This window comes from Fusarium verticillioides, chromosome 5 (genome assembly GCF_000149555.1).
Source record: "Fusarium verticillioides 7600 chromosome 5, whole genome shotgun sequence".
NCBI lineage: Eukaryota > Fungi > Ascomycota > Sordariomycetes > Hypocreales > Nectriaceae > Fusarium > Fusarium verticillioides.
In genome coordinates, this window is record NC_031679.1 from 1,010,122 (window position 1) to 1,031,889 (window position 21,768).

A 21,768-nucleotide genomic window follows, 5' to 3' on the forward strand; every position below is an offset into this window, starting at 1 on the left:
TCCTCGTCAGCATTTGGTGTCGGTTTCTTGTTGGGTTGGTCCTCAATATTTGGCTCCTGCTGTTCCTCGCTAGCAGCCAAGAGGTCCAGGAGGTCTTGAACATTGGGAGCCACAGGCATGAAGGAGCCCATTGGGAGAACCAGGTCGCTTCTCGTTTTAAGACTATTCTCACTTCTCTCGTAGCTCGAGCTTTTAGGTAGAGCGCAAGGACTTGTTGCTGGCGGGATATCAGCAAATTGCTCTCTTGCTTGAAGCTCGGGTAGCTCTTGTTCGTCGTCCAATGGCTCGTGTTGGCTCTCCGATGGAGGTATGCTAGATGGGTACGTTTCTGAAGACCTTGGTTGTGGCTCCTCGTTCGCATGTAATAAGTTCTGCCCTTGGTTTTCGCTGCTTATCAGATCTTCTGAATACGACTTGTCATTGGAGGTGTTCATATAGTTGCTTAGACTCGGGCTGATGGGTCTTTGGGGCCCCTCATCTCGACTTGACTGAACGGACTGCTGTTGTCTCCCTTTGGTAGTTGATGCCAACCACATGTTCCATCGCATGTCTTCGACTGTGGGCCTATCAAAAGGTCTTGGAGTACCAAAAACAGCTATGGTACTTGCACCTTCATCCAGCTCAGGTGACTTAGCTTCAATTACCCGGTGTCGTCGCCGAGTTGGCTGTGGTTGATGGATGATAGGTGCATGAGTTTGTACAACGTATCTTGGTTCATCGTTTTCTCTTGCTAACCATTCCTCCTGGCCCGGGGATTGTGCTACAGATGAAAGGCTCGTGAGTGTATTACTTCGTTCGTTATGGGTTTGAGATACATGAAAGTCGGGGGCTCTAGGGGGCCTCCCCCGATGATGACGAAGACTGCTAGGTTGTTGGTAGGAAGATAGAGGCGCTTGGCTCGTTGCACTATCGGATTGTGGGATCTCGAGACGGGATATAAAACCTTGTCGTGTTGCATAGCTTCGAACTGAGTTGCTATCCCTACTCCATCGCAGGTTCTGACTTCCAATATTAATCTCAATGTCGTTCTCTGAAAGTCGACCTATTGTTCTCTTGCTGACTTGATCCTTCGGGTCAGGACTGTATATCAATCCGCGGCCACTCCTGGAGGTTGGTTTCGTAAGCACCTTTGTGGATCGATCCCTTTGTTGAGAGAAATCAACCTTTACAGGCTTTTGAGTAATGACGCCAGTCCAGTCAGCCTTCTCTAATAGCCTGCGTCTCTTGGTTGCTATGTCCAACTCTTGCTTGTCTTTGTCTTGCGGACTTGTCAGAGAGCTCTCGGCTTCTGGCCCCTGATTTCCGATATGTGACTCTCTCTCCCTTCCGCTTCTTTTCTTGTGTGAGCTTTCTGTCTCAGAGTGTCTATGTATGAGCTTTCCTCTTGGTGTTCTTTGCTTCCGGCGAGGGGTCGAGGAGTTCGACTGACGACCTTGAGATGACGTTGGCTGTGGAATATAATCAGGTACGAAGGATGAAATATCAAGGCCCTTGCTTGTAGCTGGAGCATTCTTTCTCGCTCTGGCTTTAGCGAAGTATTGTTTTTGTCGGGCAGCGTCTTTATCCCAGCCTTTTCGACGAGAATGGCGGGCGAGAGCGCCTTCAGTCCAGTTCATCGTGGGTTATGGGATTAGCCCTTGAGTGTGTGTTCAAGTTTTGGTGCTTAGTTACTGAAGATGCGTACTTGATTGATTATTTTATGGGGGCACGTGAAAAGGTGATGCAATATGGCAGTTATCATCTATCAACAACATCGTACCTGCCATCTCTGGCATTGGAAGCTTACTTGCCAACTTTGGATTGCACAGTAAGCGTCCGAATATTGAGTATCATTTGGCTGATAGAGAATCCATAGCCTCAACCAATTCAAAACAAGTCTAAGAGGATTGATCTTTCGGGTCGACCACAGCTCGAGATAGGCGAGTGTAACATTGTTAGACTCATTGAGCAAATACAATGGATTGTCGTCAAGAAGCCATCGTGCGGTATCCGTGGGCGAATGATATAGGTTCAGTACAATAAGACTCTAAACATTTCCATATAAAGAACCCTCTCAGAATTATTGATACTACATAATACATCATGGTACTATCAATCTCATGCTAGGAAATATGTTTCGCGAACTTACACAATCATATATACAGTGTTAATTGGTGGCCCAGGACACGTGCACACGGTGCATGCACAGGCCAGCTAAGCTTCAACGTGATGACGGCGGGGAGCTCCCTATGCATCGAGTCCCTGAACGTGGAGCTACATCTCCATTAGCATCTAGCGCCAAGACGACACATTTCAACAAGGACGACAACGCACCCCATACAGAATTGAATTATATACACTTCAGCCAAATAATACCTCATCATGGCCGACGCAGAAGAGAAGGCCCGCAAGGAGAAGATCGCTGCGGCCAAGAAGCGTGTTCGATTACCCCTCCCTTGTTATCCTGGCTGCTTTCGCTAACATTGCGACACAGGTCGAGCAGTTGAAGAAGAAGAACAATAAGAAGGCCACTCCAGCAGCAAAGCAAACAAAACCAGAACCAGCCGAAACCGCCGCGCCTGAACCTGTTGCTGAAAAGGCTGAAGCCGCCCCAGCAAGCGAAGAGAAAGCCGCTGAGGAACCCAAGAAGAAGGCTCAAGAGAAGCCACCTGCTAAGGAACCCGCTCAGCCACTTAAAGTGGAAACCCAGGAGAGCAGCGACGAAGACGACGACGATAGCGATGAGGACAGCAGCAGTGACGAAGAGACCTCGGCTTCCGCTACCCCCTCTCTCGCCCAGCAGTCGAAACTGAGATCTACATCATTTCGTGCCGGTTCCCTTACCTCAGGAGGTGCTGCGCCTGCCAGCCCTTTCAGTCCCGATGGCGAAACTGCTCCAGATATCTACAGAAAGCACATGGCGAGGATTGAAGAATTAGAAAAGGAGAACAAACGTTTATCTAAGGAGGCAGCGGACTCGGAGAAGCGATGGCAGAAGGCCGAAAACGAATTGGCCGACATACGAGAGGCCGATGGTGAAGATTCAGAAAAAACAGGTGGACAAGAAGATGGACTTTTGGATAGTTTGGTAGGTTTTAACGCATGCAACCACAACCGCGCTCAATCCGCTAACTCTTTCATAGAAGAGCCAAGTCGCCTCGCTTCAACGTCAGAACACCCAGCTCCAACAACAGGTATCGCGAGGACCTGGTCATGGCCACCGTCCTTCCATGTCTGTGGCCTCACCTCCAGCAGATCTCAAGGCTGAGCTCGAGGCCAAGACAGCAACCATTGAGTCTATGGAAATTGAAATATCGAGACTCAGAGCACAGGCGGAGCGACACGCCAGTGGATCATCGTCCGAAAAGGAACAAGTTACTGCTCTGGAGGACAAACTAGCCCGTGCTGAGGCTGCAGCGGGTAAGGCTCAGCGCGAACTACAAGACCTCAAGCACAACCTCGAGAGGACAGCAGAGAAAGCAGTCCGCGAAGGTAGCGAACGAACAAGTGCTGAGACCAAGATCAAGACTCTCGAGCACGAGCTCGAAGAGGTAAAGAGCGCTCGTGATGAGCTGGAGAAGAAGGCTGAAGCATTGGATAAGAAGGCGACGACCCTGACTACATTACATAAGGAGCAAGATTCCCGCTTACAGGCGATCAAGAAGGAGAAGGAGAAGGCAGAACACGATGTCACAGAGTTGAGGGCACAGGTTGAGAAGCTTGAGAGCGAAAATGCAAAGCTCCGAAGCAGGAAGTCTATGGAGGGTGGCGGCGGATTAGACGATGAAGGTGTTGATGAACTTGAGGACGAGGAACGCCAGAAGCTTGAGAGAAAGATCCGAGCGCTGGAGAGCGAAGTGTATGAGCTTCGAAGTGGAGCATGGATTGAGAAACGTCGCGAACTGGAGGCGACTAGTCCAGGTTTCCATGATGTCGACCTCTCCCCTGGTCATGCGATGTCTCCAACTCAGCGTAGAAAATCGGGACCTGGAGGAGGAGGAATTGGCGATTTTTTTACGAGTGGCCTCAACGCTCTGGCCGGTGGTAATGATGATGATTTCCTCGAGGACGACGACATGGAGTTTGACGAGGATGCATTCCGCAAGGCGCAAGAGGAGGAGTCAAGGAGACGGATCGAGCGGATCAAGGAGATTAAGAGGTCACTCAAGCATTGGGAAGGATGGAGATTGGATATTGTTGAGAACAGACGGGGAGGAAACGAAGGCGTTGGTGAGATCTTTGACGTTTGAGCTGATGCAGGATGTTTGCAGTGTTGCTGGGTGGACTATGCCAAAGTAAGGAATGTTAGAATAGAAAGTGATTCCGGGACGATAAACGGAAAGGATATCGATGATTATTTTCAGCCACTGTGGCATACCTGTTTCCGGTTTTGTTTCCGAGACTTTATGAAATGTGAGTTGATAGTCCCCTACCCTGAGCTTGATAGGCACGACAGAACGAAAGGACACCCCAGTGCTGCTATAGCAACCATTGGTTTCGACTGAATGAGGTATTTAAATGCCAGTTCATTCCTTCACTGTCGGAGGGCCCGTGAACTGGGCTTTTGATGATTCCCGCGGGACAAGTACGTATCCGACTACAACAACGGCACATATACCAGACACATCGCTGTCATGAAGCACGTTGGAAATATGCTTACCCAGAGGCAATTATTGAGTTGGAACTATTCGGAAGCTCACAATCACAACATATCCCGACTCTAAAATCCGGCATCGAGTGTCGGTATCTCATTCCCTGCTCGGACATCAACCGAATATCGTCCCCCGATGACGGCGCGGAGAGTGGATACCTTGACCGGAGATCCGAGTTGGAGAACGGAGATGCGCTCCGCGCCGAGATACAAGAGGCCGGGAGGTGTTATTCCCGATCGAATGTGCCAAAAGGGTTTATTTAAATCAATCAATATGAAGCTCAGGGCATCGTCATACTACCTACACCAGATCGAGGTTCTGAGGTTTGCATCGGACCCGCTTACTTCCAGCTCATGTTTTAAGGTCGACCACCTGTAACCGTATCAAAATCAACTGAGGAGCTTCCCGCACTCGGCGACAGTAACACCGAGATGAGGCAAAAAAACGAGAGCAGCTGTCATGCACGAGATGTAGCGCCTAATTTAAGTAGCGTCCGGCGGTAGTCGTCGTCCCCCACTGAGCGGGGGACCAAGTGCGGAACCCATCGACACTAGTGTTAACCGTCGAGGCCGGGACTGGCTGGGCATTTTTTCTCTCTGCTTGCAGCTTTTGATGCGGCGCCCCAGCTCGGTCAGGTACCGAGCCTCATCCCCAAAAGAACCTGGCAGGAAGAGAAAAGGAATACTCGAGACACACCCTGAGAGTTGGGGGGACGTAATTGAGGCCACGAGGGGTCTAAAGACTCTCGAAAATCATCGTGAGATGGTCAATTGAGGTCAAGTTGAGCTTCATGTTGGACAAGAACGTCATATGTAGACACTTTAGATAGAGACTCGACCCCTGTCATATCACAGCATGCGATTGTCTAAAAAGATCATGTCAGCCACGTTTGATATCCCGCACCGCATCATCCGTCTTCGGCCTTGGACCCTACGAGGCTAAAAGGAAAAGAGAACAGTCCGTTGTCGGAAGAATGGGATTTGAATGTTCTTTTGTCCTTCCTATTTCTCTCTCTCGATTCTGGCTGAAATCCCATCTCTACATCATCAACCTCGTTTCTCGTCAACAGCTTCAGCACCAGGAGAAAACGACATTTCGATCGAATCGAGTCTTGTAAGTGCAGCTTTTATATGTCATGTCGTTGCTAGCTTCGCTCGTTGTCAGTGGTCAATTGTCAGCCACAACAGGTGTCATGATACAGTTGTATCGTCATTGACCAACGATATTCCTCATGAGCACTTTAGAAGGCCGCAATGCCTTTTCTAGAATCGCCTCATCTGAGAGTTCCAGCAGCTACATACTACAGATCTGATCTCGGATTGGATCATACATATTTCTGCTGAATTAAAGATGCACTACCCAAGCCCTTCGTGGTCCCGTCAGGACAAACATGTCCTAAAACCCACACCCCTCAAGGCCCAGAGCCCAGAGGGAAAAGAAAACACTCAAAACATGAATCGCCTCATAAACCATTTCCCCTCTTCCCATTCCTGCTTACGCGCGCATCTGTAACTAACACCTGACGAAATTCCCCAGCTTCCAATTCGACTAGCGGCGCCTCTTGATCAAATTCACCCCGTCTCATTGGGGGGAAACCACGCATCCATCACACCTGCCTACCCTACCCAACACAACACGTACCCCATATTCTCCTTCCCCCGTCGCATCGTCGGTTTTCCTCTCGGACGCCGCACATCAACCGAAAACCTATCCTCGGTTGAAAGTTTAGAAGGTGCAAAACCACACCCCAAGCACCTTCCTGAACCCGACCTCCACGCTCCACTTCCGACCCCAAACCAACCGCTTGCCGTCCGTGTTGCAGTTACACCCCGCGCTGGGCACTTGCACTTGCAGTTTGTAACGACTAGACTAGCGACTCAAGGAAAGGAAAGTCCCAAGTCGAGCCAAACTTCCGGCGACGATTCCCGACTCCAGTTCCCGTACCTGGCTGCCTTACCGTACCCAGATCCTTTTTATACCTCTTTTATAAACTCCCAACTTCTCCCTCTTCTTTTTTTCCGCCCATCATGCCCGCCGCTGTCTTCGCCTCTTCCGTTCAGCGATCTCTTCTCTCGTCTTCGCTGCGCCGTGTCGCTGTTAGTTCATCCGCCATCCGCCCTGTCCGAGCTTCCTTCGGTGCCATCCAAACCATCTCTCCCTTCGCCGTCCGCACAATGGCTTCCCACCAGAAGATCAAGGTCAAGAACCCTGTCGTCGAGCTCGACGGCGATGAGATGACCCGCATCATCTGGCAGGTCATCAAGGATAAGCTCATCCTTCCTTACCTCGACATCGACCTCAAGTACTATGATCTTGGTCTTGAGTACCGTGATGAGACCAACGATCAGGTCACCATCGATGCCGCCGAGGCTATCAAGAAGTACTCCGTCGGTGTCAAGTGTGCTACCATCACCCCCGATGAGGCTCGTGTCGAGGAGTTCAAGCTGAAGCAGAGTAAGTTGATTCCCATTCCGGCCCTGTGGTAGTTCGCGTTGCGCCTCGATGTTCACCCCGCCAATCGCAACCCCGCATACATGAGGCATGCAGGAAAAGCAACATGAGGGGAAACAAGCAGCAGCAAAAGCGAATGAAACCTGCAGTAGTCAGCTTAACAAAATTGAATTCGGCTAACTTGCATGTCCAGTGTGGCTTTCCCCCAACGGAACCATCCGAAATGCCCTTGGTGGTACCGTCTTCCGTGAGCCCATTGTCATCCCCCGCATTCCCCGTCTTGTTCCTGGATGGAAGAAGCCCATCATCATTGGCCGTCACGCCTTTGGTGACCAGTACCGCGCCAAGGATGCTGTCCTGCCCGGCCCTGGTAAGCTCTCCATGGTTTACACCCCCGAGGGTGGCCAGCCTCAAGAGATTGAGGTCTTCCAGTTCAAGAACGGCGGTGGTGTCGCTCAGACCCAGTACAACACCGACGAGTCCATCACTGGTTTCGCTCACGCTTCCTTCAAGCTGGCTCTTGACAAGGAGCTCCCTCTCTACATGAGCACCAAGAACACCATCCTCAAGAAGTACGATGGTCGATTCAAGGATATCTTCCAGGAGATCTACGAGTCCACCTACAAGAAGGACTTCGAGGCCAAGAAGATCTGGTACGAGCACCGTCTCATTGATGACATGGTCGCCCAGATGATCAAGAGCTCTGGCGGTTACATCATGGCCCTCAAGAGTAAGTCTATCCTCGTGGTCTGAACACTTGTTCAGACTCTTTCTTTTTGAGACGCACGAAAGCTAACATCTACAGACTACGATGGTGATGTCCAGTCCGACATTGTCGCTCAGGGTTTCGGCTCTCTCGGTCTCATGACCTCCGTTCTCATCACCCCTGATGGCAAGACTTTCGAGTCTGAGGCTGCCCACGGCACTGTCACTCGCCACTACCGTGAGCACCAGAAGGGCAACGAGACCTCCACCAACCCCATTGCCTCCATCTTCGCCTGGACCCGTGGTCTCGTCCAGCGTGGCAAGCTCGATGACACCCCCGAGGTTGTTGCCTTTGCCGAGAGCCTCGAGCAGGCTTGCATTGACACTGTCGATATTGACGGTATCATGACCAAGGATCTTGCCCTTGCCACTGGCAAGTCTGAGCGCAAGGACTATGTCACCACCAACGAGTACATGGATGCCGTTGAGCGCCGCCTCAAGCGAACCCTCAAGGAGAAGCTGTAAACACATTGCCATCTGTCGTTTTTCACAGCCTCCCTTTAGCCTCTAATTCCGCTTCCACCTTCCTGGCCTCTTATGCCTCCGCAAAGAGTAGCCGCTATTTCATGAACTCTTAAAAGATCGGCGTCGAATATGTTGTCACAACCTGAATAGCATCTCACAGTCTTGAGAACCACAAGAGCGTCACCTCTTGCGATCTCTTGGCCACTCACTTCCTATGAAGAAAGGAAGTTGGCGTCGTCAAGAGCAATCATGAACCGGAACCTTCTGCATAGACACATGCAGTGGGCTAACGACTTATGAAAAGCATTCCTCCATCGTCATTGTGGTTGGATAGGATGTTGGGTTTTCTGAATATGTAAAAGCAAAGATTTGAAGAGGAGACAGCATGTATCATGCCGCCGAATATTGGAAAGCAGATGCCATGTAGAAAGCAAGCTTGTTCTTAGCATATAGACAAGATGGGATACCCAGCTTTATAGTTTTCTTCACCTAGATCTTCCCCGGCCATTCGCCTTGTGACCACTCGTTCCCCATAGTGCATTCCTCCTAGTCCTCCTTTAGTCGCGGATCAAAGGGTGTTAGAGTCATAAGATGTGCTCAAATTGAGCATAAAGCAAATCTATTGGACCTTGAAACATGTCCCTGGACCTCTTCTCACATGTACGATACAACAATACACAGCTGCTCTTGGTAGATGCCGCTTCAGACGCCTCTTTTTGTCATACTGCTTGCTGTCAACCCTCGGTAGTTGTCCGTAGCTAGCGTAACCGACACCCAATCTCCAAAATAATTCCCTGTTTCAGAAAAGCAACAATAGCAACCAACTCCCTGTTTCCCTTTTCCCCCGTTCCAAAGAAAACAGATGTGCGTGTTCCTAGCTTCAGCGTCTCTATGCAGCCCCATGGCGGGGAATGCCTCGGCTTAAGCCCGCACGTGTATATAAAAATGAAAAGAATCGTATAAAAAGGCTGACATCAAAGACTGACAAGTACAGAGGATAAACACACCCGTAGGCCCGGGTTGACCCGATCGAGATGGCCTCGGTTGGCCGGAAGAAAAACCGCGGTTGTCGAGGCATGCTATTCTGATGCCGGGGATTTTCGCATACATACGGATTCTGTCCGTAGGGCTCTGTTCTTCGATTTCGATATGTAGTAATACAATTTTGCAAGCTTTGACCATACAGTCGAGAGCGGCTACTCTCGCTCTAACAATAGCACCCTTTATTGCAAGGTTGCGTGTCTGGACACAGACGTATCTGATCAGCCCTATGCCGGGCCTATTCAGCAGAAGCTAGAGGCGCCTCCTTGTCCTTCTTGGACTTGCGTGCGCTTGGTGTTCCTTCTGCTGCTTCGCTCTTACGCTTCTTCTTCGTTGGCCTCGTTGATGAGCCACGAGGCTTGTATCCCGTGTCGTCTTCTGCGTTTCTCTTGCGCTTGCCCCTCACAGCAGGTGTTGAGGCGAGCTCCTGATCCTCATCCATGCTGGCGTCCACATCACGATCTGCGGCTGCTGCTGAGCGAGCTGCAGCACTGACGCGCTTGCCCCTTGTGCTGGCTCTTCCACCGCGCTCACCTCGTGATCCACGCGTCTTACGCCCGCCGGTATGGCCACCTTCAGCATCGTCTGCGTCTCCATGTGCTTCTCCGTCCTGGAGGAAAATCTTGGGGGCATGTTTGCGCAGCCAATTTGTCACACTTGTAGGATTCTTGAGATGGGGATGTGATTGATGGTGGTTACCAGGATGAGCGCGGGGAGCGAGTGTAGGAAGCATATTCTCAGGGTTGAGGGCCATGTCGATTTCGTAGATGTAGTTGTCGATGTCATCGGCAGATAAGAAATCGGCAGGATAAGTTTCGCCATCGACAGCCTTAAGATCGTTGACGATTTGTGGTAATGTCTCCTTGGCGCTGCTGTATGATGAATGTGGTACACTCTTGACGAGGTCTTCAAGCTTCTTCTTGGGTGTGTCCTTAGGTAGCTCATGTCCTTCATCCAGGGGATGGACAAGCGCATCGGCTTGGGTTGGAGGCTCGAGGGACACATCGACTTGTTTCTCGGGAGGAATTTGAGGCGAATTGTTGATTTCGAGTAATAGATCCAATAAGCGGCTATTGGTAGTAGGTTAGTATCGTGTCTGCTGGTAAATGGTTGATGGACTGGAGATAGCCTACTCGTTCTCAACAGCCAAGCGCTTGACCAATGCAGCAGCCTTGTCTTCTTGCTTGTGCAACTCCTCGCCATCATGCATCTTGTGATCGAACACGATGCGCATCTTTCTATACTTCTTCTTCCATGATTTGTACCCAGCGCGATGACGAGTGGCGCCCTCTGTCTTAACGGGGGACTCGTCCATTGCGAGGGAGGCTGTGATGGACGCGCGATCGGGCGAGAGATATCGTCTACGAATGAAACGCGCCGTAGGGTTTGCGAATATAATCGAGATACGAAACGATCAATCGCGTGGTGTTTTGTTGATGATACGAGTTGGCGATGTTTGTCGATGCTGAGGGAAACAATGGGACAAGTAGAGAGTGCCAATAAGATTTGATGTTTTGGCGCATTCAGTTCTGTTCAGGGCCAGGCGAGGCCGAACCAAACCAAACCAGGCTGTGACGGGACCTACGGGTCTCTTCCATTCAGGCGGTGTTGTTCTCACATTAGATCGGTACGTACCTTACAGTAGCTCAGGCACCCTTGGCGGTTAGCTCCCACGCCCGGTTCTAAAATGTTCCGCTTAACGACTCGGAAAGGCTTAGGGTAGCACGCGACAATAAAATGCAACTTTGAAGATATCACAAGAGGTGTGAGATTGATGAAAGAAGGAGATTAAAGAAATGACTTCTTTTGGTGACTTGCTTTAGTTTGCTACTCGTCAGTATTCTGGCCATCACACATAGATTCAGTCTCAAGGTCTTCAGTGATTCAGAAACACATCAACAGCACTATTTCACTGTTGACGAGGGACGAGAGGACCTTGGAAGGAATAGTTTGTACCAAGTTGCAAGCTTTTAGTGTGCCTTCATGATCCGGAAATCCTATCATCTATTCTTCAAAGCCAAAGTATCATGGTGATACCTCCTTTCCCAGTGTGTCTAGTTCCTCCTTGATGAACTCGGCAGCATTCATCATCTCTGTGCTGCCATATACAACCCTCTTCTTAGCCCTGTCGCCCCCTGTTCGACTCACCCACTCCTGCAGGTTACCATATTCATCAATGCTACCGCCACCAACAGTGAAAACGACAGCTTCACTGAATCCTTGTCTTCTTTGACCAAAGCTAGCTGTCTGTCCGGACACTTGGGAACCAGGCATGCCACCTGGAGTAGTTCCAGCCCCAGACCGCATGGCACTTGGTGCAGGCATGCTGCCTCGAGCATTGGCGGATCTAGGATCGTAGTACTTGTAGTCCTCTGTCTTGGCAATAGCTGAAGAGGAGGCTGACGAAGGATCCATGATCGATTCGACGATCTTCGTAACTGTGAAATCGCGATCGACAGGGAGGAAGTTTTTCACGCCACTGATGAGGCTTTCAAAGTTTGATGAGAGACCAGTGGGCACGCCTGATTCTTTGAGGCGGTCGGTGAGACGAGACGACATAGATGAGAAGCGGCCGAAGAGGTCTGAAGTTTGAGCAGGCTGAGCAGTGTTGTTGTTGATGGTAGTGAGTTGTGTCATCTTGGTTGTAGCGCGAACCCTGTCCTGGTCAGTATACGCAAGACAAATCAATGCTTTCAAAAAACTTACTGTCGAACGTAGGGCAGACATGACACATCCACGCCAGCTTCTGAGAGGGCCTTTCCGAAACCCTCGAATTCTTGTCGGTTCACCTCTTGTTCCGTACTCAAGTACCAGATGATGAACAACCGCAGCTTATCAGCGGGTTCAGAACCCTTGGTACTGTCACTAATAATTTCCATAATCTGAGGTTTGGTCTGCTTCACAACATTCTCCTCCAGTTGGAAATAGTTGTCAAGCTGGCGATCCTTTATTCCTGTCAACAAAGCCGCCAGGATGTTCATATGCATGTCGAGAATGCCTTTACGTTCTCTCATTTCAGGGAGTAACGTTATTGCCTCCTTGAGATGCTGAGCGCTAGCGCTGGTGTCGGCCTGCAAGTCCTCAAAATTTGTAACACCGGTCCTTTTCGTAATCGCAGCGGTTTCTTCTTTGTATTTGGTCAATTCAGCATCGATATCCTCCGCTACTTGAGGGAAAGGGCTGCCAGCGTTTTTGGCCCAGAAGAAGTCGTTTGTAGTCAAATCGTAACCCTTCTTCGTGGGACCCTTGGCAGGGTTTCCTTCTTCCGCAGGGCTTTCGATGGTGATGCGGTTGAGCTTCATGTTGAGAACATCGTGAACCAGACTTTGATATGTCCAAGAATGAGAAAGCATTGGCACCAAGTCAACGTTTCGATCGAGAAGAATGAGTACGGGTCGGGAAGAGTGAGTATTTGATGAAGCGTTCGTTCGCGGTCCAGAGAAGAGGTTGTCCTTTGAGTTGAGAATATGATCTCGGAGTTTTCGGTCGAGTCGCGCGGCGACCATATCTGCAGGACCGTTCTTGGGGCATCGGATAATAGGAATGACTCCTGTAAAATTTATCAGCATGTCGAGTTTGAACACAGAATGTCTGGCATACCCATAGTAGCAATTACACTGAATAGACCGCTGACGATTTTATCCACTACGCGATCAAGCTCCTCGTCGCTGGTGTTTGCACTGTTCAATGCCCAATATGTATGCTCTTTTTGCATGCCCAGACTGAATAGATCTGGTTCAGCGACAATGAAATTTAAATATTGGTCAAAAAGCTGAGCAATGTGTTCGGATGTTCCAGCAGCAGCAGTTTGTGTAGCGAACTCCTCAAGCAGGACACGAGGGAGAGAGGATAGAAAGTTGATGTAAGCGGGAGTGTAAAGCCCCTTCTGTAAGTCGGATGTAATGGCTTGGAGGTTTTGCGCATTCGGTTCGAGGAGGTAGATGACTGGGACATCGGGGATGGGGTGCCTTGCGCCGCCAATGTGCCTGCGCAGCCCATGTTAAACATTGTACATCTTCGTGAGGCTCGTCGACTTACATGTGCATGGTTACGCCCATTGACCGCAAGTCGCTGACGCGCATAACACTGCTGATAACATCCCGACCAAGATCATCAAAGACCAGTACCTTCCAGATAGGGTTGCCATCTGCATCGAGGATAGGCGCAACAGGAGCGAGTAAACCATTGGCATGGGCTTCGTCGGCCTCGGAGGATTCGACACTCTCGTTCAGGTTGAGGATTTTCTTTAGCGACGCTGAATAAGAATTAGTCAAAGAACGAGGGCCGCACTGAGTATTGAGCATCGCAAACCTATTTGGCGATCGCGCAGAGAGTTTCCCTTGGTTGCCATATTGGCAGATGACGTCGGGACGTCGAGAGCTTAAGGTGGTGGGTGATAGTGGGATGTAATTCAGGAGAATGGCCAGGTCGCTTGTTCACAGAGGGCTTGATTGTAGGAGGCAACGTAAATCGAAACAAGATATTGTAGCCTTAGAGGATCCTAGGTATAGAACCTTAAGCCAATCTTCAAGTCAAGAAAACGTATCAATTAGGTTGATGGCAGCTTGAGGCCACGATCCAATACTACGGTTGCTGGAAAGCTTCCCCGATGGCGCGCAAGCTGGAAGCACGGACCGATGCAAGCGCCGACACGATTGGACATGGAAAGTGCCACGGTGCTGGGCCCGCTGATTTCTCAAAGGGGCACTTGCCAGTTCAGTTGCCCACCGTCATGATCGTGTTTGTGCCTGAGATATGGGGCCACATCATAGACAAACACGTCGAGGTCCGTTCTCTGAGCTCCATGCGAAATCGCCAGGGACTTCTCTTCATTCTCTTCGATCCGACGACACTTCATCAACCACCATCAACCATCGCGACAAACGCTGACTGGCGCTCAGCAGGTCAAACGCGTTTATATATAAGCTGCGCTTGGTATTTTAATTCCCATCTTTGTGCTCATCCTTCGGATCTGCGCCCGCGTCAACCGCCTTGTCCTGGCGAACCAACGGGTCACCCTTGTGCTGCTCTCTTTGCCTCTCCGACAGGTCACACCTCCGTTCGATAATGTTGTAAACACCACGCGACTTGCTCAATATACAGATGGCAATAGAGTTGCTCCGCATCTTTTGGTAGGAAGACGGACAGATTTACTGTACTGAAGGAGCCTTATCTGAATCAAAGGGTATGCCCAAACTTGACCCCATTCCCTTTTCCACCCTGCACCAATCAACCTCTTTACCTCTGTCGCGTCATTCTGCATGGCTCGGTCATACTGCCCGCCATCATGAACCAAAGCAGCAGCATCGTATCTGTGATTTCTCTATAACAATGGAACCAACCACCACTTGGACTCTCTGCAGCATTTAAATTGCGAGATGAAGAGATGGTTACCGTCGTGGAGACTTGCTTGGAGATAAAAGCTCCTCAGCATCGTCTTCTAGGGGCGAAGAGCTGTGGCGGCTGGGTAACCCAGAGAGGTCCAGGTGACGAAAACCAGGCATCCACAATCTGGCCAGTTTGCAGGCGAACGCGCACCTAAAAAAGCTGCGGCACGAGTATTTGATGATATAAAGAGCATTCATTCATTCATTCAGAGTCAAAAAGGGCGTCATGGCTGTTGATCATCATCTTTGCGACGTTGCAGGCGCCTGTCTTTCCAGGCGCTTGCTTGGGTACAGGGGCTGGAAATAACGCTGTCTTCAGCTCCAACTTCTGCTCAGCGGCACCCCAAGACAGCAACATCACAGGGACTACGCTACACTAAAATGCGGGTGCACACTCATCTGAAGGAAACAGTGGCTCCACTACCAAAGTCATTCCAGAATGCCACTACCTACTACCTATTTTCCAACAAAGCAATCTGAATTGCTTCAGAGATCAAATTTTTTTCGACAAAGCCAATTTTTATTTTATTTTAAACTTTGGTTCGAGTTTATCATTCTCGATTTCCCTCCCCCCTCGAGTTTCTTTGTCGACGAGCCTGTCGCACTCAATTCTTTGTCCAACCTTTGGTCAACCAGCCATACACCCTTTTGCTAAACCACTTAACGGCCTCTTATTAATGGAAGATGGATGGATGCTCTTTATCAACGCCCTCTACGCCTTAATCCTGCAGAAAATTCACGAGAATCCTTTTATACTATTTTCACATCACTTACTTCACTACTGACCTTCTAGTTCTTGTTGCAGACTTTGCTGATGGTTGTTTTTGCGTTCTCTAGACTTTCAGATTCATTCACCTTGTCCCTTTCTCCAAGACTTCGACCCTTGTCTGCCCGTCCGTTTATCGACTAGCGTATTTCTATGGTGGGCCACCTGCATATGCGATAGCCGAAAACCTCTGCCTAACAGCAAGACACTTGCATAAAGTCACTTATCAGCTTAATTTACGTATGTCAGTACATTATTTCTCGCTTTTCAGATAAGGCTACGTCAACCCCCAGCCACGCCCTCGCGCTGTTGCACGAGGCTCAACTGACTGCCCTTACTCATTTCCTTCATCACGTCCTTCGCGTTTACACACTCGCACCTCATCTTAAGGTAGCAATGATTGCTAATATCATGCAATAGCTCTTAAAGCTGTTCAGGATAATTGACCCTTGGTCTCTGTGGTCGTATTGCTGTTGTAGCAGCTGCCTCTTCTAAACACAGCATCTATCACAAGATGCAGTCTTGGTCAAACAATGGCCAAAGCGGCGCCGATGAGACACAGCATCAATGGCACAATAACTATGCTTTTGCAAGCCAAGGCGGCCAATTTGACCCCCATCAGCCTTGGTCACAGCCTGTGAGTGAGCAGTCAGCCTACTCACAACTTAATCCTCAAGATGCTTCCCCATCAAACTTTTTCGACTCTGATCAAAGTCACCCCTTCCTCTCAAGCACTCTGCATGGCTCTCAACAGGACCAAGCAAGCTACCACCCAAGCCATGACTCTCTCTCCATGAACCAACAATATCCACAACAGTCACAAGATGTAATGGACACAGATTTCAGTGGAATTCACACTGATATCTACGGTCAACACAGCAAAATGAACCTGGATAACGCCATGGCTGGCATTGGACAACTATCAAGTCATCCTCAGTCTACCAATTTCCCATATTCTATGGCACCACAAAATGAGTCATCCTTCGAACCTTCTATCCAGCAGTTTTCTCAGCAGCATGTAATGCCACAAACGAGTAGGCAGCAGAGCCATACACCAGTGCAGCAGTTTGACGGCATCCCGTCTGCTTATACCCCAGGTCATAATTTCAGTCGACCACCCCAGCCATCCCCGGTCCAGAATCAGCAACAGTACAACCAAGCTGCTTTTTCACCTCCAGTGAACGGCCAGACGCCTCAACCACGACCGACTGAACAACTGAACTTCCAACATAGCCATCCGCAAGCACGACAGCAACCTCAGCCTCAACAGCAACCTCCTAAGCCTCAGCAGCAGCTGCAACAAAACCAACCGCAACAACCACCACCACAGCCTCAGTTTGCTCCTAAGCAACCTATGGCCTATCCCCAAACCTCGCAGCCTCTGCCGGGTCAGAATTTCCAGCAGCCGATACATCATCAGCAGCCACCCCACTTCATCAATAACGCCACATCACCACCCACAGCCAACACGCAATACATTCTGTCACAACCAGGCACGAATCAAGATACCGGAACCCTTCAACCCGTGACGAACGAACTGCCTCCTAAGAAGAGGAAGCGGGCAGCGAAGACTGAAGTCAACACTCCTACCCTGACCCCAGAACCCACTGCAGCATATGTCGACTCGCCTGTTGGTTCTCCTGCTGTGAAAAAGGTTGATGATCTCGATAGCCTCTCAGCTCCGACTCCCACGCCTGAAGAAGCCCAGTTAATCAACCAGTTCGATAAGCGCACTAAGGCCGCCCAAGCCAAATTTCCTGCTATCAAAGGGCTTCCTCATTTGGTTCATGAGGGAACAATTAAGCTTCCCGCACCTAAGAGCTATGATAAGCTTGCCCCTCTTGTGGCACTGCCACCCCGTAGCGGAAGGCAGATGGTCCCTGAACTTGGTTACAGTCTTCCCTGTGAAGTCCAGGGGCGTTTCACCAGCCAATACCGCCCCTCTCCAGATAAAGGCGGGCTTGACGAGAGGCGCATGGAGGCCAAGGTGCTTTTGGATGACTTTGATCGTTCCATGAAGGGCTTAGGCAAACGGCGTCCCAAATACACGGAGTACCCGCATGCTTTCAAAGAGCAACTTAAATCTGATGAGGCCTCGAAGAACAAAGCTGAGAAAAAGGCAAAAAAAGAGCTTGAGGAAGAGCGTGGTAAGCCCGTAAGTTATCCGGTACAGTCTTTGGTAGGTTCTATGTCTAACCATGTCCAGATCCGTGCAGCTACCCGCCCAGCCGACCCTGCTGAAGCTGCTGCATGGGATGCCATCGGGATGGTGCACATCGAGCAGTCTGTTGCACGTACCAATGCCCTCATTGCATCCCGCGTTCAACAAGCAGGCGAGTACTTCATCAAACTTCGCACCGACATGAACCGTGCCAAGCAGGAATTCGACCAAGCTATCAAGGACAAGAAGCCGGAAGATGTGATTGCAAAGGACCGACAGGACTTCGAACAGAAGAAAGAAATACTCTACCGAGCTTTGGATGCCACTATCGAGCATGCAGATGATGCGGTATTGGATAACCTCGGCGGCCACCAAAAGCTAGTTTTAAGTTTGGTGAATGCGCTGATCATGTGTATCAAAGCGAGTGACTTCTCGGGAAAACTCCCCAAGATTGTCCTTGAGATGTTTACACATTTTCCTATGACGAAAAAGATCGCCGAGACAACAAACTTTGAATCAGTGAGGAAACGGTTTGCCGATAAGGGAGACTCGGAGGTCAAAGAGCTTGTATCAGAGATAACAGTCAAAGTCAAGAAGCTCAAGGCCAGTGAGCCCGAAAGCACAGGCTATCAAGGCACTTCTGCGTCAAGCAGAGCGAAGGCTAAACCGGGGACGGAGCCTTCGGCCAAGCGTGGGCGAGACGAGGAGGCTGAAACAAGGACGGTTAAAAAGATTGCAGTAGAATCTAGCGGCAATGCTCTTAGCAGGAAACTTGCCCAGCCCAAGATTCAACTTCAATCAGCATCCAAAACCAGTGCAGCAAAGGCAGCAGCAGCTTCTATTCTGCCTGGCAAACCCAGACCAGTAGCCAAACCTGCACCAAAGCCTGAAACCAAAGCAGACGTGAAGGTCATAAGTGATGACAAGATAAAAGCCGAAGCGAAGCCATCACGAACTGAGACGAAACCACCGGCACCTCGAAATGGGACTACAACCGCTCCGACCTCAAGCTCAGCCAGCGCCTTGTCCGGTATTGCTTCGCTACTAGACTCGATCAATGCACCAAAAGCCGAGGCTCCTGTTGCACAAAAGGAGACAAATGGGACTGAAATCTCCGAATCGCCCGAAGAGAAGGCCAAGCGTCTCCGAAAAGAGGCTCGCCGTAAGCTTCGAGTCAGCTGGAAGCCTGAAACCGAGCTTGTTCAGATTAGGATCTTCCAGAAGGAAGAAGCCGAGGACGAAGGACGAGAGTCGAACATGACCCGAGATGCCGCCGACGATCGATCTGAAGGAATGGTACTCAAACAGCGTGCGAACCAAGAGGAAGAAGAGGAAGATGAAGACGTTCCTTATCAACCTTGGATGGGACCTGTCGCGATCGACTTCTCTAGGCTGCCAACAGATGTCCGAAACAAGAACTTCGTTACTCGAGGCGGAAATGTCACTTTTACAACAGACGAACAGCAGCGCATCGCCGATAGGGAGCAACGGGAGCTCATGGCTATCTATACCGACCCCGATGACATACCACCCTCACCCAAGTCACCGATACTCGAGGCTGCTGGAACTGATCAACAGAAGACACAATTTCTGCCTGATGATGCAAAGTTCCAAGAGATCCAGCATCGATGGCGTGATGAGCAGCAAATGGGATCTGATGGAGCACTCTACACGGCCCTACAACGCATCGAGGCGAAGAATAATCCAGCGACTCGTCTCGATTCGATTCTAGGCAACCTCCGAGGCGTCTCTTCGGTGGCTCGCACATCCCCTCAACATGCTTCTCAACCACAGCCCCATCCGGCCCTAGCTAATGATACTCTACCTCTTATCGCTGGCCGTGCCGTGTTGGAACAGGTCATTGCCCTGCTCAAATCCGATAAGGTCAAGAGCTGGCGAGACTCGAACCCAATCACGAACGATGTCTGGCGTGCTTTCCATTACTCCGACATGCCTACTCGTCTTTGCGGAGGTGCCATTGAAGGTGTGGCCAAGTCTCTCTCAGGCATGCCATTTCCCAGCAACTCGCCTCCAGAATGGATTCTTCATGATCAAGAGAAGGTCCGCGAGTGGCAAATGGGGCACAACAAAGAGCTGGTATCTCGACAGAAAAGAGCAGACGAAGAACGTGCGCGCGCAGAAGCGGAGGCCAACGCCTTGCAAGCAGCAGCTGTCGGTGCTTCGTCTGGCCAAGCCCCAGCCAATCCTCAGGACTGGGCGGCCTATTATGCTCAGCAACAACAGGCCTATGCGCCTTACATGGCTTTGTTGCAGCAAATTCAGCCCCAGCCACAGACGACGACTGCACCTGCGCAGCAGCAGCCGCAAATCCCCGATATCCAGCTCCAGTCTATCCTGGCCGCTATCAACCAGCCGTCGCAGGCTTCAGGCCAAGCCTCGACCGCAACCCCAAATGCTGCTTCATATCTCAACCCCAACGATCCTTCATATCAGCAGTACATGGTGCTCACCCAAATGGCACAAGGACAGCAAGTCCCGCCTCCGCCTCCACCACCCGCAGCGGAACGAGAATGGGATAGAGACAGAGCATACAACCGAGATAGAGACCAAGACCGCGGTTGGGACCGTGAACGGACGTATGACCGCGACCGGGATGGAAAAGACGGAAGGAAGAAGAAGCCTACTCTGCCGCCACACAAGCCTGCTAACAAAGCACTCATTGGCACCAAGCCTTGTACTTTCTGGCAGCAGGGCAAGTGTGCTAGAGGAGACAAGTGTACATTTCGACACGACTAACGATGAGCTATATAAAGCTTGTTTACTATATTGAACCTGGCTTGGAGTTTAGAAGTGGGATATATCATGGTGTATTTTTAATGTAACCAAAAAATTAGCATCAGCCAAGGTCAATCGGGGATCAAGACATTCGAATTTCCTACGGCATGTACCCAAGGGCGTGATATGCGCTATTACAAGAAAATAGAAACATTTCATATCTCACGTCGTTAGCATAAGTGTGATTACAATCTCAACTGTATATGGACGGGCCTGATAACTGCGGCCGGTTTTAATCATTGATTGATGTCCTCAACTTTTAGATTTCGGATATTCAACTATATCGATAACCTACTCGGCAGCAGCCATCTCTGTGTCACCCTCTCCAGCCCTTTTGACCAGTCCACGCAGGCTCAGATCATAGACAACATCCTCGACTCTCTTGACGTCATACTTGACAGCATCAGCTCGCTTGCGGAGAATGTCATTCTTGAGGTTGAGAAGCTGGAACCCGGCGAAGAGATCCTTGATGAACCCGCTAATAACGAGAGGAAGCTCAAAGTCTCCGAGGGTGACAGCGTTGGGAGCAAGACGAGCAAGCTCGTTGGTGAGGTCCGTCAGAGATAGGAGATACTCCTCAATGGTGAAGTGGAAGGCATCGCGGTCCTTGAGGTTTGTGGGGACTAAGGGCATGTTAGCGTCAAGGTTTCTATATAGGCTTGGAGATGGCTCGCGGACCTTGGAAGACCTCGCCAACTTGCTCGAGAGTGAGAAGGCGACCGAGAGAAGCAGGCTGGGCGTCAGAGCCTAGACCGCCGAGCCAGGCAGTGTAGACAGCGGTGCCGATGGCATTTTGAACGGCCCTCGCCCATTTGCTGTTGTACCTGTCGCCGAATCAGATTTTGACGCTTTTTGACATGGCTGGCAGATCGTACTTGTAATATGGGTGCTTGCTGGCTACCTCATTCAGCTCCTTCACAATAGTGACCTCTTCCTTGATAGCATCCTCAACCTGTGATACAAGCGCAGGGTCTGCATTTTCTCTAATCAGATTTGTGCATTACGAACAGTGACATGTGAAAAACTGACAGCGAGCGCGGGGCGTAGAGTGGACGCGAGAGAGAAGACCTTGAGCGGTGGCAACGGCGCGCTCGAGACGCTGGATAATCTGGGTGAGGTTATCACGAACGGCGGACTCTTCATCGAGCTTCTCCTGGAGGTGGGAGAAGATGGAGGGATCGAGAAGAGGAGTGTCGGAGGACATGATGGCGGTTTGATGGAGGGCGAATGAGGCTCTGCGGATGAGGCTCTGGAGAAGATGGAGGTTGGAGCTACGCTAGTTGTTTGTTCATTCAGATGGCGGGC

General features: G+C 50.3%; 7 protein-coding genes across 13 annotated transcripts in view; 3 read left to right on the forward strand and 4 right to left on the reverse strand.

The window, feature by feature from the left end:
* FVEG_15179 (hypothetical protein) overlaps positions 1 to 1,616 on the reverse strand; it is a gene marked incomplete at both ends in the record, with an annotated part of 2,492 nt that extends 876 nt beyond the window's left edge. Inside the window, one exon of the mRNA XM_018904298.1 lies at positions 173 to 1,616. Within this exon, the coding sequence (XP_018747007.1) occupies positions 173 to 1,616 (1,444 nt within the window). The remainder of the gene's footprint in view (positions 1 to 172) is intronic.
* A 745-nt stretch (positions 1,617 to 2,361) lies between these two features.
* Positions 2,362 to 4,229, forward strand: FVEG_03079 (hypothetical protein; the record flags this gene model as incomplete). Its single annotated transcript, XM_018890657.1, has 3 exons — positions 2,362 to 2,418; positions 2,474 to 3,067; positions 3,123 to 4,229. 3 exons carry the CDS (start codon positions 2,362 to 2,364, stop codon positions 4,227 to 4,229), a joined length of 1,758 nt encoding a protein of 585 aa, XP_018747006.1.
* Positions 4,230 to 5,544: 1,315 nt separating this feature from the next.
* FVEG_03078 (isocitrate dehydrogenase [NADP], mitochondrial) lies at positions 5,545 to 10,190 on the forward strand. 2 transcript variants are annotated; one of them, XM_018890656.1, is made up of 4 exons: positions 5,545 to 5,744; positions 6,168 to 7,085; positions 7,276 to 7,812; positions 7,888 to 10,190. In XM_018890656.1, the coding sequence occupies exons 2-4, from the start codon at positions 6,659 to 6,661 to the stop codon at positions 8,310 to 8,312; spliced, it is 1,389 nt and encodes a 462-aa protein (XP_018747005.1). In that variant the 5' UTR covers positions 5,545 to 5,744; positions 6,168 to 6,658; the 3' UTR covers positions 8,313 to 10,190. The 2 variants fall into 2 exon arrangements, with proteins under 2 accessions (XP_018747005.1, XP_018747004.1); XM_018890655.1 differs by lacking the exon at positions 5,545 to 5,744 and having other exon boundaries at positions 5,932 to 7,085.
* On the reverse strand, positions 8,195 to 10,951 carry FVEG_03077 (hypothetical protein). The gene is made up of 2 exons (XM_018890654.1): positions 10,487 to 10,951; positions 8,195 to 10,423 (listed from the first exon to the last, which is right to left on the reverse strand). The coding sequence occupies exons 1-2, from the start codon at positions 10,666 to 10,668 to the stop codon at positions 9,592 to 9,594; spliced, it is 1,014 nt and encodes a 337-aa protein (XP_018747003.1). The 5' UTR covers positions 10,669 to 10,951; the 3' UTR covers positions 8,195 to 9,591.
* A 211-nt stretch (positions 10,952 to 11,162) lies between these two features.
* Positions 11,163 to 14,001, reverse strand: FVEG_03076 (hypothetical protein). Its single transcript, XM_018890653.1, has 5 exons — positions 13,665 to 14,001; positions 13,392 to 13,608; positions 12,954 to 13,339; positions 12,060 to 12,903; positions 11,163 to 12,009 (listed from the first exon to the last, which is right to left on the reverse strand). The coding sequence occupies exons 1-5, from the start codon at positions 13,702 to 13,704 to the stop codon at positions 11,379 to 11,381; spliced, it is 2,118 nt and encodes a 705-aa protein (XP_018747002.1). The 5' UTR covers positions 13,705 to 14,001; the 3' UTR covers positions 11,163 to 11,378.
* Positions 14,002 to 14,159: 158 nt separating this feature from the next.
* Positions 14,160 to 20,639, forward strand: FVEG_03075 (hypothetical protein). 6 transcript variants are annotated; one of them, XM_018890650.1, is made up of 4 exons: positions 14,160 to 15,662; positions 15,726 to 15,746; positions 15,927 to 17,661; positions 17,713 to 20,628. In XM_018890650.1, the coding sequence occupies exons 3-4, from the start codon at positions 16,021 to 16,023 to the stop codon at positions 20,422 to 20,424; spliced, it is 4,353 nt and encodes a 1,450-aa protein (XP_018746999.1). In that variant the 5' UTR covers positions 14,160 to 15,662; positions 15,726 to 15,746; positions 15,927 to 16,020; the 3' UTR covers positions 20,425 to 20,628. The 6 variants fall into 6 exon arrangements, with proteins under 6 accessions (XP_018746999.1, XP_018746997.1, XP_018746998.1 ...); XM_018890651.1 differs by having other exon boundaries at positions 14,172 to 14,538; positions 15,578 to 15,746; positions 17,713 to 20,639; XM_018890652.1 differs by having other exon boundaries at positions 14,173 to 14,538; positions 15,578 to 15,750.
* Positions 20,625 to 21,768, reverse strand: FVEG_03074 (hypothetical protein). Its single transcript, XM_018890646.1, has 4 exons — positions 21,493 to 21,768; positions 21,339 to 21,435; positions 21,142 to 21,287; positions 20,625 to 21,086 (listed from the first exon to the last, which is right to left on the reverse strand). The coding sequence occupies exons 1-4, from the start codon at positions 21,665 to 21,667 to the stop codon at positions 20,755 to 20,757; spliced, it is 750 nt and encodes a 249-aa protein (XP_018746995.1). The 5' UTR covers positions 21,668 to 21,768; the 3' UTR covers positions 20,625 to 20,754.

Excerpts from the sequence above, each read along its gene's own strand:
- FVEG_03078 (XM_018890656.1), top strand. The coding sequence starts at position 6,659 with ATGCCCGCCGCTGTCTTCGCCTCTTCCGTTCAGCGATCTCTTCTCTCG. Across the intron at positions 7,086-7,275 it reads GGAGTTCAAGCTGAAGCAGA|TGTGGCTTTCCCCCAACGGA; the intron begins GTAAGTTGATTC and ends TTGCATGTCCAG. Across the intron at positions 7,813-7,887 it reads TTACATCATGGCCCTCAAGA|ACTACGATGGTGATGTCCAG; the intron begins GTAAGTCTATCC and ends TAACATCTACAG.
- FVEG_03077 (XM_018890654.1), bottom strand. The coding sequence starts at position 10,668 with ATGGACGAGTCCCCCGTTAAGACAGAGGGCGCCACTCGTCATCGCGCT. Across the intron at positions 10,424-10,486 it reads CGCTTGGCTGTTGAGAACGA|CCGCTTATTGGATCTATTAC; the intron begins GTAGGCTATCTC and ends TACTACCAATAG.
- FVEG_03076 (XM_018890653.1), bottom strand. The coding sequence starts at position 13,704 with ATGGCAACCAAGGGAAACTCTCTGCGCGATCGCCAAATAG. Across the intron at positions 13,609-13,664 it reads TCTGCGCGATCGCCAAATAG|CGTCGCTAAAGAAAATCCTC; the intron begins GTTTGCGATGCT and ends ATTCTTATTCAG. Across the intron at positions 12,010-12,059 it reads TGTCTGCCCTACGTTCGACA|GGTTCGCGCTACAACCAAGA; the intron begins GTAAGTTTTTTG and ends TGACCAGGACAG.
- FVEG_03075 (XM_018890648.1), top strand. The coding sequence starts at position 16,021 with ATGCAGTCTTGGTCAAACAATGGCCAAAGCGGCGCCGATGAGACACAG. Across the intron at positions 17,662-17,712 it reads AGGAAGAGCGTGGTAAGCCC|ATCCGTGCAGCTACCCGCCC; the intron begins GTAAGTTATCCG and ends AACCATGTCCAG.
- FVEG_03074 (XM_018890646.1), bottom strand. The coding sequence starts at position 21,667 with ATGTCCTCCGACACTCCTCTTCTCGATCCCTCCATCTTCTCCCACCTC. Across the intron at positions 21,436-21,492 it reads CTCTACGCCCCGCGCTCGCT|ACCCTGCGCTTGTATCACAG; the intron begins GTCAGTTTTTCA and ends GAGAAAATGCAG. Across the intron at positions 21,087-21,141 it reads AGTTGGCGAGGTCTTCCAAG|TCCCCACAAACCTCAAGGAC; the intron begins GTCCGCGAGCCA and ends ACATGCCCTTAG.